Source organism: Phoca vitulina, unplaced genomic scaffold, assembly GCF_004348235.1.
Source record: "Phoca vitulina isolate PV1807 unplaced genomic scaffold, GSC_HSeal_1.0 scaffold2, whole genome shotgun sequence".
Lineage (NCBI taxonomy): Eukaryota > Metazoa > Chordata > Mammalia > Carnivora > Phocidae > Phoca > Phoca vitulina.
Window position 1 is genome coordinate 63613359 of NW_022589705.1, and position 15629 is coordinate 63628987.

The 15629-nt window shown below is 43.7% G+C and overlaps 1 protein-coding gene across 4 annotated transcripts in view; it reads left to right on the forward strand.

The window, feature by feature from the left end:
- Positions 1 to 15215: 15215 nt before the first annotated feature.
- Positions 15216 to 15629, forward strand: part of SPATA6 (spermatogenesis associated 6) — a 135776-nt gene continuing 135362 nt past the window's right edge. For all 4 annotated transcript variants that reach the window (XM_032429500.1, XM_032429509.1, XM_032429517.1 and 1 more), the window contains exon 1: positions 15216 to 15318. In XM_032429500.1, coding sequence (XP_032285391.1) covers positions 15268 to 15318 — 51 coding nt within the window. In that variant the 5' untranslated portion in view covers positions 15216 to 15267. The remainder of the gene's footprint in view (positions 15319 to 15629) is intronic.

The window sequence follows — 15629 nt, forward strand, 5'->3', positions numbered from 1 at the left end:
CAGGGCCAAAGTATGGGGTTCCTTGAGCTAGGGTTATCCTTCCTCAAAGATCCACCGCGGTCATTGCTGTCAACTCCACATTGGGCCCGCAGCAGTTTTTTTGTACTCTGTCGGGCTGTCTTCAACAGTGCCACCATGTGGGAGCAAGATGCAACAGCAGGAGAGGAATAACCACCCTGGGTTCTGTCTCCATTTGACTGTGAAAGCCTAACAGACCTGGTTTGAATTTGATCTGCAGCCAGAGGAATGAAGGAAGACTCGGGAAAGAAATACTGGACTTCCAGAAAATAACTCACCTAAGAGCTGAAGGGAGAATTTTTTGATTATTTAATTGGGAAAAAAGTGACCATATTTGCACCTTAACATTTTGGAAATGTTCATTCCAGCTATATGACCCCTGGTGCTAGCTTTCCCCTCTCTCCCACTGGAACCACTTTGCTTCATATCAGCCCTTTAGAAATTAAATGACAGGATTTAGGTCCCTTGGTACCCCTTTGCTCACTCCTGAAGCTCATTTTCAAGGTAAATACCTCTAATCCCTCTTTCTTTTCTTTTTTTTTGGGAGGGGGTAGTTTTTCAGATCCATTGACACCTTAGCCACTCTTGTCTGGAAGTTACCGGATTTATTCATGGCCTTTTGAAAGCAGATACCAAAATCTGAAGCGAAACTCCAGAACTGGTCAGCCCAAGGCAGGGTGAAGGAGGCTGTCAGGATGGGGTCCTCAACTCACCTCACTTGTCCTTCCTGGTATTTATCTGATAAGTTGTGAGCAGGGAGTCTCAGCCCTACCAGATCCAATGCTCTTTCTTTATTACAAATATTTTGTAACACTTTCTTTCCTATATGAAATTCACAGAAAATATAACTTGCCTACATGCCCAACTTTTAAAAAATATGTGTATCATTCTATCTGTAAGATGAAGGAGAAATGAAAGAGAAGTAACGTATAATAGAATAATCTATATTTCCATATGTAAATGTGCTGGTACATAAAAAGATGTAATGAAGCAGTACATGCTTTCATCTCTTTATAAAATTACCTGACTGCGAGAACTGCAGATGCAAGCTGGCTCAGTCAGGAATGTTGGACTATTGATTCAAACACCACCACTAGCCGAGAGTGATGTGCTTTTCTAAACTCTTGGACGACTCTTTTTTGTTTTTGTTTTTGTTTTTCCTTTCATACAACCCTTAGTAGAGTTCTGAACAAAATAAAATGGAGTCTTCTTTTTTATTTAGAAAAAAAAAAAGTCACATTATTCTGGAAGAACTGCCCTGTATTTAAATCATGCAAAGACTTGGAGTTTAAGTGTGAAATGAAGTTAGGCTATAGACTCATATATTTATAAATACATTTTTCAACCATCAGAATATGTGAAGGGATAGGATTTGGGGAGGCTGGACAGTTCTTTGTTGTGTATGACTACCTGGCATTTCTGAATATTTTCCACGAAGTGCCAGGAGCACCCTCTAATTGTTGTGACAGCCATTTTTAAAAGAGCCACATATTTCTGAAACACCAACAGGGTGATATTGTCATCATGAACTATGAATTCTGTCCTGAACCCCAGCTCCCTGACTTCCTCTTATCGATGCCCAGTGGCCTAGGGATGTAGGACTGGTCCAGGTCCTGTAGTCTCAGCTGTTCCTTACTGCATGGATTACCCAGGGCTCCCGTACAAACTATCATCACACTCTGAAGATCATGCAAACTGCTTTTCCTTGGGTGTGAATTTCTTTATGGATCATGAGAGGTTCCCGTTTGTCCACTTTGGGAACTGTGGCCTCCCATGCCAGTGTCCCACCCCTATTACCGCATATGCACCTTGTCTGTGCTCGCTGGCTGGACTTCCAGCTGCCAGTACCCGTGATTCTCCAGGAAAGACAGACTGGAATTAACACTCAACCAATGGCTGATGGGAATGGACAAAGACCTTAGATGGGATGGAATAACTCTAAGGTGTATATCCCACACTGGCTCCGAGTGGGATTAAACTCGTCTCCCACAACAGTAATTTGCTTCATAACATGCCTTTTATTTGGCCTCCTTTCTCTGGTAAGTGTTTCTGGGATCATCACCTCAGTAAACTACTTTACTCAAATAATTGTCTGAGGGTTCTGGGGAAACCCCAAATAAGCAACTCTGGGAGTACAGAACTTCCAAGAATCCTTTTTTGTATAAAATCTCCTAGGCCTCCTGGGGAGAGAGAGTGAGTGGAGCTTGAGCCTGAGGTGAATTGGACTCACAGGCTAGCCTCCAGGAGGATCCCTAGGTTTCCAAGGAACTCATCCTAAAGTAGGAGGCCTATGAGTCCTGTCTTGGAATTTCTGTAGGTTTGTGGGTTGGCAAGGAGGAATCATGTGTTTCACTTGAGCCTGGATGCTACCATTCAACTGCCTCCCACCTTGGCCCTGAAAAACACGAACTACGCTGGTCAAGAATGATTATGAAAATCAAGAAGGGCATTTACGTTTGGTAGGCTTTATAATAACTGTTCTCAGCGGGCTGCCAGACCCTCTGAAGTCTGACTGAGAGGATGTTTTCCCCGGCTGGAGAGACTCCCCTCCGGGGACGCTTATCAGAGGGAGAGCAGAGAAGCCGGGTACAAGTAATCGGCTCTGAAGAATGACAGGAATGGCGGCGGACGCTCATTCGTTTGCGGGGTGGTAGCACCAGCGAGAAGGCCACGAAGAGGCGGAGTAGACAGCAGTCAGTGGCATCCATAGCTGGACAGCTTCAGTGGATCCTCAGGACTCCCTTAACCACCCAGCCCCAGTGGGGAAGGAAGGGACTGGGGCAGGCGCTGAAATCCCAGTGGCTCAGCTGAGCGGGAGCTTGAGTCAGAGGCCTGAACTACTGAGAACTAGGCTCTTATTCATCAACAGGACGGGGCTACTATAATCTGACGGAACAAGCGGCACATTTTGCTTTGGTCAGCACATTCCAAAGCTGCCCTGTAACTTCCAGCTAGACAGGGGCTTTCTTTTCCTCTTTATAGTTTATTGGCAAAGTAGCAAACGTTTTATAGGGCAAATGTTGCCATCCGCCCAGCTGTGCTCAGCGGTTACTGCCAGCGAGGATGTTTCAGTTGGGACTCACACTAGGCTAACTTCGGATTTAAAAGCCTGCCTCTGAATGCATCTCTTCATGCCCTTTAAATGTTGCAAATCAAAGAGGCACACAGGGAAGCGCAGTGATTGGCAAACTTCCTGCCACAGTGATGAGAATGTAGCCCTTTGTGTGGCTAGAACAGCTGGGGGTGGGGGGGTGAGGAACACAGGCAGCCTGCCCAGGAGGCCAGACTTCCCAGTGGACAGGCAAAGCGAATTTTCCGGCTGAGGTCAGGCTGGATGATACTTCACCAACAACAGGCAGTATCAGGAATCTCCTTCTTTTCAGGCAAGAGTGCTATGGTTCCTGCTCACTCCTCTTCCTTTCCTTCCCTTTCATGTGTCTTCATTCACTGAGTGCCCAATATCAGAGAGACTGACAGCTTTATTGTGGGTTCAGGAGGCTTCAGGGCCCCTGACTTGCACCAGCCCCTCCTCTGGTACCATGTCCACCTGCTCACATGTTTTTGTAAATTGCACGAGGGAGATTTTAATGGCAGTCTTCTAAGACCGTGGTCGCTTTCCACTCCCAATTTCCCCTCCACCTCACTTGCCTTTACGTACGGCAGCCGTAGGCATCTTGGGCATCTGCCTAAAGGGAAGTTGAGCTGAAGTTGGGCTTATGAGGTCATGTTTATGTGATTCACAGTCACTTCCCATGTAAAATTCAGTTATTGCTAGCCATCTCTGACATAGGAATGGCTTCCAGGAACACTGTGACTGCCATAGTACGGACTCAGCCAACGCTATGACCCAAAGATACGGGGCCTCGATGACAAAGACATCGGCGACAAATCAGTGAGTGAGTCCTGCCAATTCAGAGAGTGTGAGGGATGAGTACTGCATAGGGCAATGCAAAATGCCCTGGATTCTTATAGCAGCCAATACAAGAAACGTGATAAAGGTTTCCAAAAAAAAAAAAAAGCATCTGAAAAATTTACCAAACACAACCAGTGAGGAGTTGGGAAGCTAAAATCAACTTTTATGAATTCTGGAAAATAAAAACCCGATTTTTTTCTTTTAAGATTTTATTTATTTATTTGACAGAGACAGAGATAATGAGAGCAGGAACACAAGCAGCGGGAGTGGGAGAGGGAGAAGCAGGCCTCCCGCCGAGCAGGGAGACTGATGTGGGACTCGATCCCAGGACCCTGGGATCATGACCTGAGCCAAAGGCAGACGCTTAACGACTGAGCCCCCCAGGCGCCCAATAAAGACCCGATTTTGACCAACCATACTAGAAGAAAGACTGACTTATCTTTCACAAAAAGTGTTGTCCTAGGAAAAGGTAATCAAAGAGAAGATGTAGGAAATACAAGAAGATTTATAGTGGTTATCTCAGGCTGTTAGTAGAAATATAATGTGATTTTTCTGGATTTTGAGATTTTTAAAATTTTGATTCGTGATTTGTTCCCTCATTTTAAATATTCACTTTTGTACTTAATTTTCCATTAATAAAGTTTACAATCTTTTTCTTAAAGGGCCCTCCCCAAATTATATACGCTTCAGGTTCCACAAAACCCAGCACCACCACGGCACAATGAGAGCTAGTGGACTTAGAATAGGCGTAGAATAGCCAAGACCTGGTCCTTGGCTTCAAGGGCCTCGCAGGCCACTGGGCCAGCCCGAGACATGAACTGACAATCACACAGAGTGCCACCAGGAAGTTAGGGATTTTACCTCACTCCTACCTCCAACACAGGTTGTTTTTTTTCTTTTATTTCCTTTTTTTTTTTTTAAAGATTTTTATTTATCTATTGACAGAGAGAGAGACAGCGAGAGAGGGAACACAAGCAGGGGGAGTGGGAGAGGGAGAAGCAGGCTTTCCTGCTGAGCAAGGAACCCGATGTGGGGCTCGATACCAGGACCCTGGGATCATGACCTGAGCTGAAGGCAGACGCTAAACGGCTGAGCCATCCAGGCGCCCCTTATTTCCTTTTCTTAAAAATTCAGATATTTGTAGGAGCTTACGTACCTTGCTTGCTCTCATGGTGCTTCCATGTCTCACTTCTCCCTCTCACATCTGAGGCATTTTCAGACTTCCCTCCTCCCCACACCCAAACCTCAGAACTCACCCCACTTCATTGTGCGATTCACAATTACACTACGCTGTCCTGCTTCTGTCCTCTGGGTTTCCCCGTTCATACCTGTAGAGAGGTCTGAAAACTGTTTCCGAACACAGTTCTTGCCAGAAGAGGAATTAGTCCATCTGCATTAAGATAATTTATTTCTTCTCCGCTTGATTTATCCCTGTTTCCTTTTTCTCTTCCCACATCTGACCAGCCCAGTGAGCTGTATCCTCCTGTGCAGCTTTGAGAACATGATCAGGACATTGAGAACATATAGAAAGATTTAAAGGCAATCATGGGCTGTGCGGAAAAGAGTTCCCTCCAATCTCAGATCCCTGGCTGACATGTGGTGCTGGTCTGGGTGTTGCTGGTAGTGGAGAGTGACCAGGTGAAGAACAGGGCCAGTTCTGTCCAAAGTACCCACAATGCTGGGTGGGCAGGGATTCAATAAATATTCCGTGAAGGGAGAAAAGAGAGGGATGGAGGGACATAGCAGCACTGAGATTGCTTCATTTTATAAAAGCCATCTCCCAAACCTTTTTATGTCTTCACTTCAAGGGAGTCTTCCACTTTTCTGTATACATGTTATTTCTCCTTCCATCAGGCTCTAAGGAAGATGTGTTAATCTACTTATTCAAGGCCAATCCCTCCACCTATGCCTCCAGAGTCCCCCAGAACAGAGCTCTGGGTTTCAGCCTCTAACTCTCTACTTCCTCTTTTTCCTCAGTCTATGACCATACTCAACCTTCCTCCATCCTTAAGAGCACAGCCCTGCCCCATCCCCTGACCACCACCTTCCGGACTACATCCCCCTGTAACTGCCATCTGCACACTCTCCTTTCTTCTGCACCTGCTGTCTCGCCTGCCTTGTCGTTCATCCGTTAAGGGAAACTCGTCTAGCAAAGGTCACCGATGACCAGTTTCCAAATCCATTAAGTACTTTCCGTACTTATCTTTCCCAGCTCATAGCAGCATGGGGCACTGATGGTCACCGCTGAAATTCTTCTCTTTGTTGGCTTCCATGACACTAAACTCGGCCACTTGCTCTTGTGCCTATCTGTGTCTATCCCCTTCAGGGCCGCAGCAAGGTGATTGCTGGGAATGGGAGCTTTTGTTCTCCACATCCTGTCTCCCCGTCAAGAACGATAAAGGCACCCCATCTCTAGGCAGACTCTCCCGTTTACAATGCTCAGGCTACCATGCTGCAGCATAAGAGGGCCACTGTCCACTCCACGTGTATCCCCAGATGAGCAAGGGGGACTGCTGTGGGGGATCCGAGCCATATTGAAGCAGGACAGCCTGGGAAGCCAAGGCTGAGAAAGCCAGAGGAGGAAAACATGCCGTGGGGACTGCAGAGGAGGGAGCAAATGTGTTCTAAGCAGCTCCAAACCATTAAGTGAATCACTGAGTGGAATCTTTGAGGAGGTAGATTTTGTCCCATTGTAAAAGAGAACTTCATAATAGTCACAGTCATGTGACAGAGGGGAGGGTAGCCTCATTAACATGCCCTGCTAGCCCATAGGGCATCTTCATATGAATTAGAAAAAAGTGTGCTTCTTCCTAGCCAGCAGCTGCCTGACACAACCCAGTCCCCGCTCACTACTTTGGGCAGGTGCCCTGGTGCAGAGCATAACTTGCGCTCTCTTAAGCAGTATCTCCATGTAAGGCAGTGAGCTTTCTGTTACTGGAAGCATTCAAAAGACTGGAGAATCTGTTTTGGTTCTGTAGGGAATAATCCTGCTTATAATTCTCTAACCTGGGTTATAAAGATGTGCTAGAGTTAGAGGGAGAGGAGATGAAGGGAAGAAATAAATGGAGTAGGAGGGAGAGAGGTGGAGCAGGGGAGAGAGGAGAGGGAAGGAAGGTGTAGGAGGAAGGGAGAGAGCCAAGGAGCCTGATCATTTTAAGCTTGTGTCCACATGCCCAAATCCAGCCGTATCTTCCCTGCTTTATGAGCAAATAATTTCTAGCTGTGTCTGCCACAAGATATTAATCCCTATCCTATTATTTTTCCTGCCTTGCTTGCTGAGTCCCAAGTTTGTTTCAGGTGGTATCATGGTACGAACCATAAGTGGTCTGTGCCAGTGTTTCTCAACCAGACTGCACAGTGGAATCCCCACCTGTAAGGTTAACATATATATTCTAAATTTAAAATACATAATATATATAATAAATATATATTTATACTGCATATTATTGTATGTTATATGTATGTATAATAGTATGTATAATATATACATAGGATATATAATAATTATATGTATGATAATCAGAATATATTTTGTGTGTGTGTGTGTGTATATATATATATATATATATATATATATATATGCATATACGTGTAATCAGAACCCTTGGGAATGAAGCCCAGGTATCTATAATTTTTATATTTCCCCAGATGATTCTGGTTAGGATCGAGAACCACTGGTTCTCGGTCGTGAACATCCTTTTCCCATTTGTGGAATATTCCACTTCTGGCCTCCCCTACAGCTATAGGAGGTCATGTGACCTAGAAACCGAAGTCTTTTGGGAGGCTTCTAGAAAGCTTTTATTTTTCTCTAAAAAGGGACAGGCATGACTTTCTAGTTTGTTGGTGCTGCCCCTTCTCCTTTTCCCTGGTGTGAATGCGGACAGCCAGTCTGAAGACAATCAGCTTCACAAGGGAAAAAAAAGTGCTAAATACAGTGAAATGGAACAATAGGAAGGATCTGGGCTTTCCAACCAGGTAAGCTTCATCACCCCCACCCCCCCCCCTACCCCCCCCCCCCGGCCTGACCACCTCCAGACTTCTGGGTATAGGAGATAATTAAATATCTTTATTTTTTAAGCCATCGGTAATTGAGTTTTCTGTTATTTGCAAGTAAAAGCAATTTATCTGGGTATATTTTCTTATGATGAAAGCTATTATGATTTTTTATCCCCTTGAATAAAGAGAAGTACAGCTCATGCTAATGTTCAGAGTTCAGAAAATGAGTGTTCCTAGAATGAAAATGTGCAATGGATTTGTGATTTTTTTTTACTGATTTTATTAGGTTGCTCGGGCTGCCATAACAAAGTACCACAGACTGAGAAGCTTAAACCACAGAAAAGTTATTTTCTTAAAGTTCTGGAGGCTAGAAGTCCCGGATCAGCAGGGTTGCTTTCTCTTGAGGCCCTCCCCTCTCTCCTTAGCTTATAGATGGCTGTCTTCTCTCCCTGTGTTCACATGGTCTTTTCTGTGTGTGTGTGTGTGTGTCCGAATCTCCTCTTTCTATAAGGACATCATTGGATTGATTAGGACTCACCCTAGTGACTTCACTTAACCTTAACGACCTCTTTAAAGATCCTGCTTCCAAATGCAGTCACATTTTGAGGTACTGGGGGTTAAGACTTCAATAAATGAATCTTAGGGGGACACAATTCAGCCCATAATACTGGTGATGAAAATTTGGCCAAGAATAGGCTATTCATGGCTGGCTTGAACCAGTGGTTCTCCATCCTGACTATAATCACCTGGAAACATCTTAAAACTATAGGTGCTTAGGCCTCCTTCCCAAAGGTGATGATTTAATTGGTCTGGGGTGGGAGCAGATATACTTTTAATTTTAGGTATTGTCAACCATTATTTCTCTAAGTAAGAGTTGATTAAGCCAACTAAAGAAAAACTTCTTTATTTGTTTAAAAAGTCCCCAGAACTTTAAGGGAGAAACAAGAAGCCAACCTGGTGCTGATGGATTGAAGCTGAGAGAGGAGTACTGTTGAAGGGGGTCTTAAGTATAGGGCTCAGGCTGCCTACCTTGTCCAGAAATGGGGAGAGACCCAACCCGTCTCCACTCTTGCTCCCTGTAAGAACAAGGGGAAGTGGAGAGATGCAAACGTATCAGTAGCATAGCTGTTTGAGGAGGAATGCCCAGAATGGAATGAATACCCGGGGATACCAAGGGTGGGAGGGCGGTCACTTGGTGCCAATATGGCCTTATGTTTTTTGTCCACACTCTCAGTTAGTAGGCCTGGTACATTCTCAAGGTCTGGTATTAGAATTTAATTTTGCCAAAATGCGCAGGTGGCCTAGAAAGGACTGAAAGGGGCTGCTTACCAATCAGTGTGCTGAGAAACCATCTTCCAAGAGACACTGCAGAGGACTGGCTCATTTCCTAAGCATGACTTAAAAAGTCCTCTGAGGTCACTATTTTGTGTCATGATTTTTAAATTTGGAATTTCTGTTGCAAAATTAATTCTGGCCTAGCTTAAGAAACTTATGGTCAACCTCTTTAACTTCTAATCCACCTGCAGATTCTGACTAAATCAAGTATTATATGAGTTTCCTCCTGCTGTTGTAACAAACTACCACAAACTTAGTGGCTTAAAACAACACAACCTTGTTATCTTATTGTTCTGGAGGTCAGAAGCCTGAAATGAGTCCACAGAGCTGAAATCAAGGTGTCGGCAGGGCTCTTTCCTCTGGAGTCTCTAGGTGAGAATCCGTTCCTTGTCTTTTCCAGTTTCTCGAGGCTGTCTTCATTTTTTGACTTATGGCCCCACATCACATCATCTCTTCCTCTGCTTCCATGATCACGTTACTCTCTGACACTGACTCCTCCTGGTTCTCTTGTGATTACATCTGGACAAACCAGGATAATCTCCCCATTTCAAGATCATTAACTTGTTCACATCTATAAAGCCCTTTTTGCCATAGAAAATAGCATTCACAGTTCTGGGAATTGGGATGTAGACATCTTTAGGAGGCCATTACTCAGTTTACCACAAATACTCAATGTTCCAGGTGCTTACACCTTATTAGTTACGGATAGAAATAAACGGTACCTATATCAGAATCCCCTTCCTCCCACAACAACTATGTGGATCCAATACCACAAAAGGACCCTTCATTCAGAAATTCTTCCCTAGGATGGATGTGGCTTACAGTCAAGGCAATGTTACTAGCCTTCTGGGGAGCCTTGTGCATAGGGGCCCAGGCCCTTATTTTTCCTGAAATGGAGACATCCAGCAGGTTGGAATCAATGCCCAATTCTAGCAGGCCCAGTTTGTAACTAGGGCTCAGAACTTTTAGAGTATGTTCTTCTACTCCTTCCTCTTATTTTTCAAAAGCAAGCTGGCCTGTTACATGTCCATTTTCCTTAAGGCTGTTCTACAAGAAATTGGAAATGAACCCTCATTTGCTTATTACTTTCTCAAGCTTAATCAGAGGAATGGAAATCTAATTAATATTGACTGGGCTAGCATATCTTACATAGGGAGACAAGATTAATAAAACAAAACATTCTTCTGGGTATGTATTATTCTGGTTGCATAGTACATTTCAAGCTCAAACACTTTTCCAAGGAGTACAATTCATACAAGAAAATTCTATATAAGAAAATTCTTTTTTTTAATTAAAGTATAGTTGACACAACATAAGAAAATTCTTACTACAGGGTGGTTCCTGCTTGATCTTTTTATTCCAAACTATATCACAACTTTTTTTATTATTTTTTAATTTCTTTATTCCTATCAGAAAATTTTAAAGTCTTGTTTCTCTTAAACTTTCCATACCATTTTCAGTGATAAATAAGCCCACAGTCAGGTGCTAGAAGTTTAGAAATAGTTGTACTTTATAATATATAGGATCATCCTGAGAATCAATTTAAATGACAAAAACATGCTTTCAGGAACACACGTATCTTTTCAAATGCAAGATCATAATGATATATATAACATCTATTCTATTAGTATAACAGTCACTGTTGTTACATTTATTTGGTTGTATTGTTTCTTAAACTGATTGTTATTTTGTTACTGATAACATTACACTAATAAATAATGAGAGGCAACATTTTATAGCAGGCGAAGGGCACACTTAGGTTCAAGTGCCTGCTGCGTCAGGTACTATCTGGGTGAGTATGGGCATGTTAATTTACTCTGTGCTTGTTTCCTCATTTATTAAAGGGGGATACATATACTTTCCTTGTAGAGATGTTTAAGGTGTATAATTCTCTATCCAAAGTACCTTGTACAATGCCTGATATTAAATGAACTGTCACTGAACAGTTACTATGGCTGTTATTATCGTTAATAGTCTTATGACTAATGAAGACACTGACTTTGGTGGAAATTAATTCCCTTATGGAGAATTGAACATGAATGAAAGACAATGGAAATCTTTAAAAATGCCTCTAGCTTTCTGACCATTTGGCCAGGGAACCTGAGTTACCATCCTCACTTCATAAATGCAAAGTAGATGTATAAAAGGAAAAAAAAGCTCTAATTTATTCTCTCAAAGTATTCATCAAATGAGGTAGGATTTCTGGGAAAGATTAAGAGCTTACATTTTTTATTGGACTTATTTCCCATAAAGTTTCATAAAGGATGAAAGGAGGGGAGGTGCAGAAGCATACTATTTCTGTTTTATCTGCAACCTGTGATTATAAATCTTCCTGAGACATCATTAATTATAGTGGTGCCATTCACAATGCTGCAATTCAGGCCTATTAGAATTTCACCCAAAATTTCATGCCTGGGGCTTAGTAATTGGCAGCTGAGTTTTTGTATGAGGCCGAAACTTATAGGCTATGACAGAGGGGGAATATCTTTAAACTAGTTGCTATAGACTGACTGTTTGTGTCCCCTCCAAGTTCATACGTTGAAATCCTAATCCCCAATGGGGTGGTATTTGTGGGTGGGGCCCTGGAGAAGTAATTAGGTCATGAGGATGGAGCCCTCATGAATGCAGTTAGTGCTCTTATAAAAGAGACCCCAGAGAGCTTTCTCACCCTCTTCCCTGTGTGAGGATAAAATGAGAAAAGGGCCATCTGCAACTCAGAAGAGGGCTCTCACCAGGGCTCAACTGTGCTGCACCCTGATCTTGAATTCCAGCTCCCAGAACTGTGAGAAATAAATTTCCATTGTTTCTAAGTCACTTTGGTGGCCATGGTTCTGTTACAGCAGCCCACACTGACAAAGACAGGTGCTGTGCACAGAAAGCCCAGAAGCCTATGAGAGGTTGCCCCAAAAGTTCAAGGCTGAGGGATGAGTTTTACAGGCACAGGGTGAGATCACCGGAGACTTGCCAGTTAGCAACTGCTATGGGGTTGAGAGCAGAAAAGAAATGCTTAAGATCAGGCAGTACTGGGCATATTGGAGTACTGAACATTCCATTTTAACACTTTGTATAATACTCCTGGAATCCAGCTGATACACCAGAAAGTCTGCACTCTAGTATAAAGAACAATGTCCTAGAGTTAGGCCTGCACTAGACTCACCTGAACAAGGTCTACAGCTAAGCCTGTTGGAGACAGAGTTTGGAAGAGACAGAGTTTGGAAGTTGAGTCCTACCAAGTTAGATGGGCTTTTAGAACATATTGGGCTTTCCACATATCTGCACTAGTGAAGTATATCACTAAGTCTGTATAAGTGTACGGTAATCACCCCATAATTAAACTGCCTGCTAAAATAAAGATCAACACCCTTCAGAGAAAGATAATAGAATCCAGGTTCTCACAATGTGTTATTCAAAATATCCAGTGTTCAATAAGAAAAATCACTAGACATACAAAGAAACAGGAAAATGCAATGCATAGTTATGAAAACATTCAGTTAGTAAAAGCAGAACTTGACATGGCACAGATGTTGGATATAACCTATATAGACTTTAAGGCAGCTATTGTAAATATTCTCAAGGAAATAAAAAAGGATATATTCAAAGGGTAAAGGAAAATATGGTCCTAATGAGTAACAAATAGGGAATCTCAGTTGTCATGTGAAAACTAAAGAAAAGAAAAAGACCACGTGGAAATTTTAGAACTGAATAATACATTAACTGAAATGAAAAATTCACTGGATGGTGGGAGTATATAGACTGGCATGGTATTCTGGACAGCAACTTGGAATTTTTGGGTCAAACTAAGACTATCCATACTCCATGACTTAATTTCTCTTCTGTTCATCATATACCATATGGAAAATTGAAAAAACCTAAGCACAAACTGGGGAAGATATTTGTTAACACATATAATTGATGAAGAATTAGTAGCCAGGATATATAAAGAATTCCTGTAAATCAGTGAGAGAGCGAGTGAGCAAGGGAGCAAGAGAGAAAGTGAGCAAGAGAAAAACAATCTAATTAAAAAAATAGCAAGAGAACTAGTAGGCAGTTCATAAAGAGAAAATGGCAAGACTAATAAAACCATGAAAAGGTGCTGAATCTCAATAATAATAATAAGAGATGCAAAACAAATCCACAGTGAGATACCTGGACTATACACACTCAACTATATAAACATTAAAAGATCTAAACAATACCAAATGTTGGTGAGGATATGGGAAAACAAGAACTCTTATACACTCCCAGCAGGAACATAAATTGGTTCAACTAGTTTGGAAAATGGTGTGGCATTACCAATTAAAAACTCTCATGTACAAAACTTCATACCCAGTTAATCCACTCCTACTGGAACATGCATGCACTATTAGACATGTACTAGAATGTTCATAACAACATTGTTAGTAATAGCTAAAAATGGAAACAGTGCCAGTGACCATCAATAGTAAAAAGAATAAATATTCAATATATTAGAGTACTATCCAGCAATAAAAAAACTTCAGCTACACAGCATCAATATTGGGTGAATTCCACAACGTAATAGTAAGTGAGAGAAGCAAGTCAAAGAAAAATACAACTGGTATAATTTCATTTATATAACCTCAATAACAGGAAACAAATTAAAAACATCTAGTTTAGAAATGTACACATGAGGGGCACCTGGGTGGCTCAGTCGGTTAAGCATCTGACTCTTGATTTCAGCTCAGGTCATGATCTCAGGGTGAGATCGAGCCCCATGTCTGGCTCCGTGCTGGGCATGGAGCCTGCTTAAGAGTCTCTCTCTCCCCCTCCCTTTGACCCTCCCCTCCAAAAAATTAAAAAATAAATGCATACATGAATAGCAAAAGTATTTAGAAAAGTAAGGGAATTATTTTAACAAAAGTCGGGGAGTAGGGGAGTGGTTTCTCCCAGGGGAAGGAAGGCAATGCAATCGTTGGGGCATTTCTAAGGTGCTAGTAATGTTCTATTTCTTAACCTGTGTGTTAGTTGCCCAGTTATTTGCTTTATTGTTTAAGATGAACATATTTTATACACTTCTCTATGTATAATGTATTTCACAATAAAAATTATTTTTGAAAAAAAGACTGGATTGGACAATCTCTTAGATTCTTGTCATCTTTGATGGTTTATGGCCCAAGCCCTTCCCAAATGGATTTATTGTTGGCTCTGCATTGACAGTTCATTTTAAGCAATATACATTGAGATGCATATGCAGTGAATTGGGAAACCTTGAAGGGAGAGGGGACACGCTAACAGAATCAGAGTAGGAAACTAGAAAGAGGAATGTGATCTGATTCACGCCTCAGTTCTCCGGGAGGCAACGGATTTTCATGAAAGGTCCTGAGTTCCAGTCCTGGTTTTATCTTCTTCTGGGCAAGCCTCTTCTCTAATCTTCAATTTCCTCATGCTGGCTTTGTAAACTGTACTGTGAAATTCAAATAGAGAATCAATAATAATTACTATTCTTTTACAGTTGGGGAAACTGAAGCCTCACTGGGACTCCACTAGCCCAAGGTGCCATCGCCACCTTGGAACTCAGGGCTCCTGAGTCCAACTCCCTGACCTGGGCACTGTCCCACTACACAAACAGCTAGCTATTCTCTCCTTTGTCTGGCTTTGAGCCCACGGTTTGATGTCATAGAAGAACTGCCCCCCCCCCCCCCCCCCCCCCGCCCCCTCGGAAGCCCCGCCTCCCCCCGTGGCCCCCGCCTCTGGCGTTCGCCGAGCCCCGCCTCCTACCTCTAGTCCTGGAGTGGCGGCTCCGGCGCTTCCCCGCCCCGCCTCTCTTCCGGCCCCGCCCCTCCTGGCTGCCATGACAACGAGTCCGCGCCCCGCGCACTGCTGCTGCTCGGGCGGGACCCAGGCTGGACCGCGGGCCCCGGCCTGGGGGCCACAGCTGCCACCGCCGCCGCCACCTCGTCTCCTCCCCGTCCCCGCCCCGCCCCGCGTCTCCTCGTCTCACTCGGGCCCGCGGCCGGGGTCCCTCCCCGCCGCCCCACCCCGCGCGGATGCCGAAGGTGAAGGCGCTGCAATGCGCCCTGGCGCTGGAGATCCGCTCTGTGAGTACCGGTCGTGCCCCCCACCCCCGCGCCTGGGTATCGGTGAGCCTCGGGCATTTACTCGGGGACGCCTCCCTCGTTCACCTCCTTGAACCCCGAGTCACTTCAAAAACTCCTTTACCCTCCGAATCGTCCCTCGGGAGTCTTGACCCGTGTCACCTCTGTCTCTTCCCACTTCAAAATCCTGAAGGCCCTCCCACTCCAGCCACGCAGAGCTCTGTCTCCCCCCACCCCGGCCCCCCTCCTCGGCTCTTCTCGCTCTAGCCCAGCTTCCAGTTTGGGTTCCTTCAGATTATTTCCAAACCACTTCA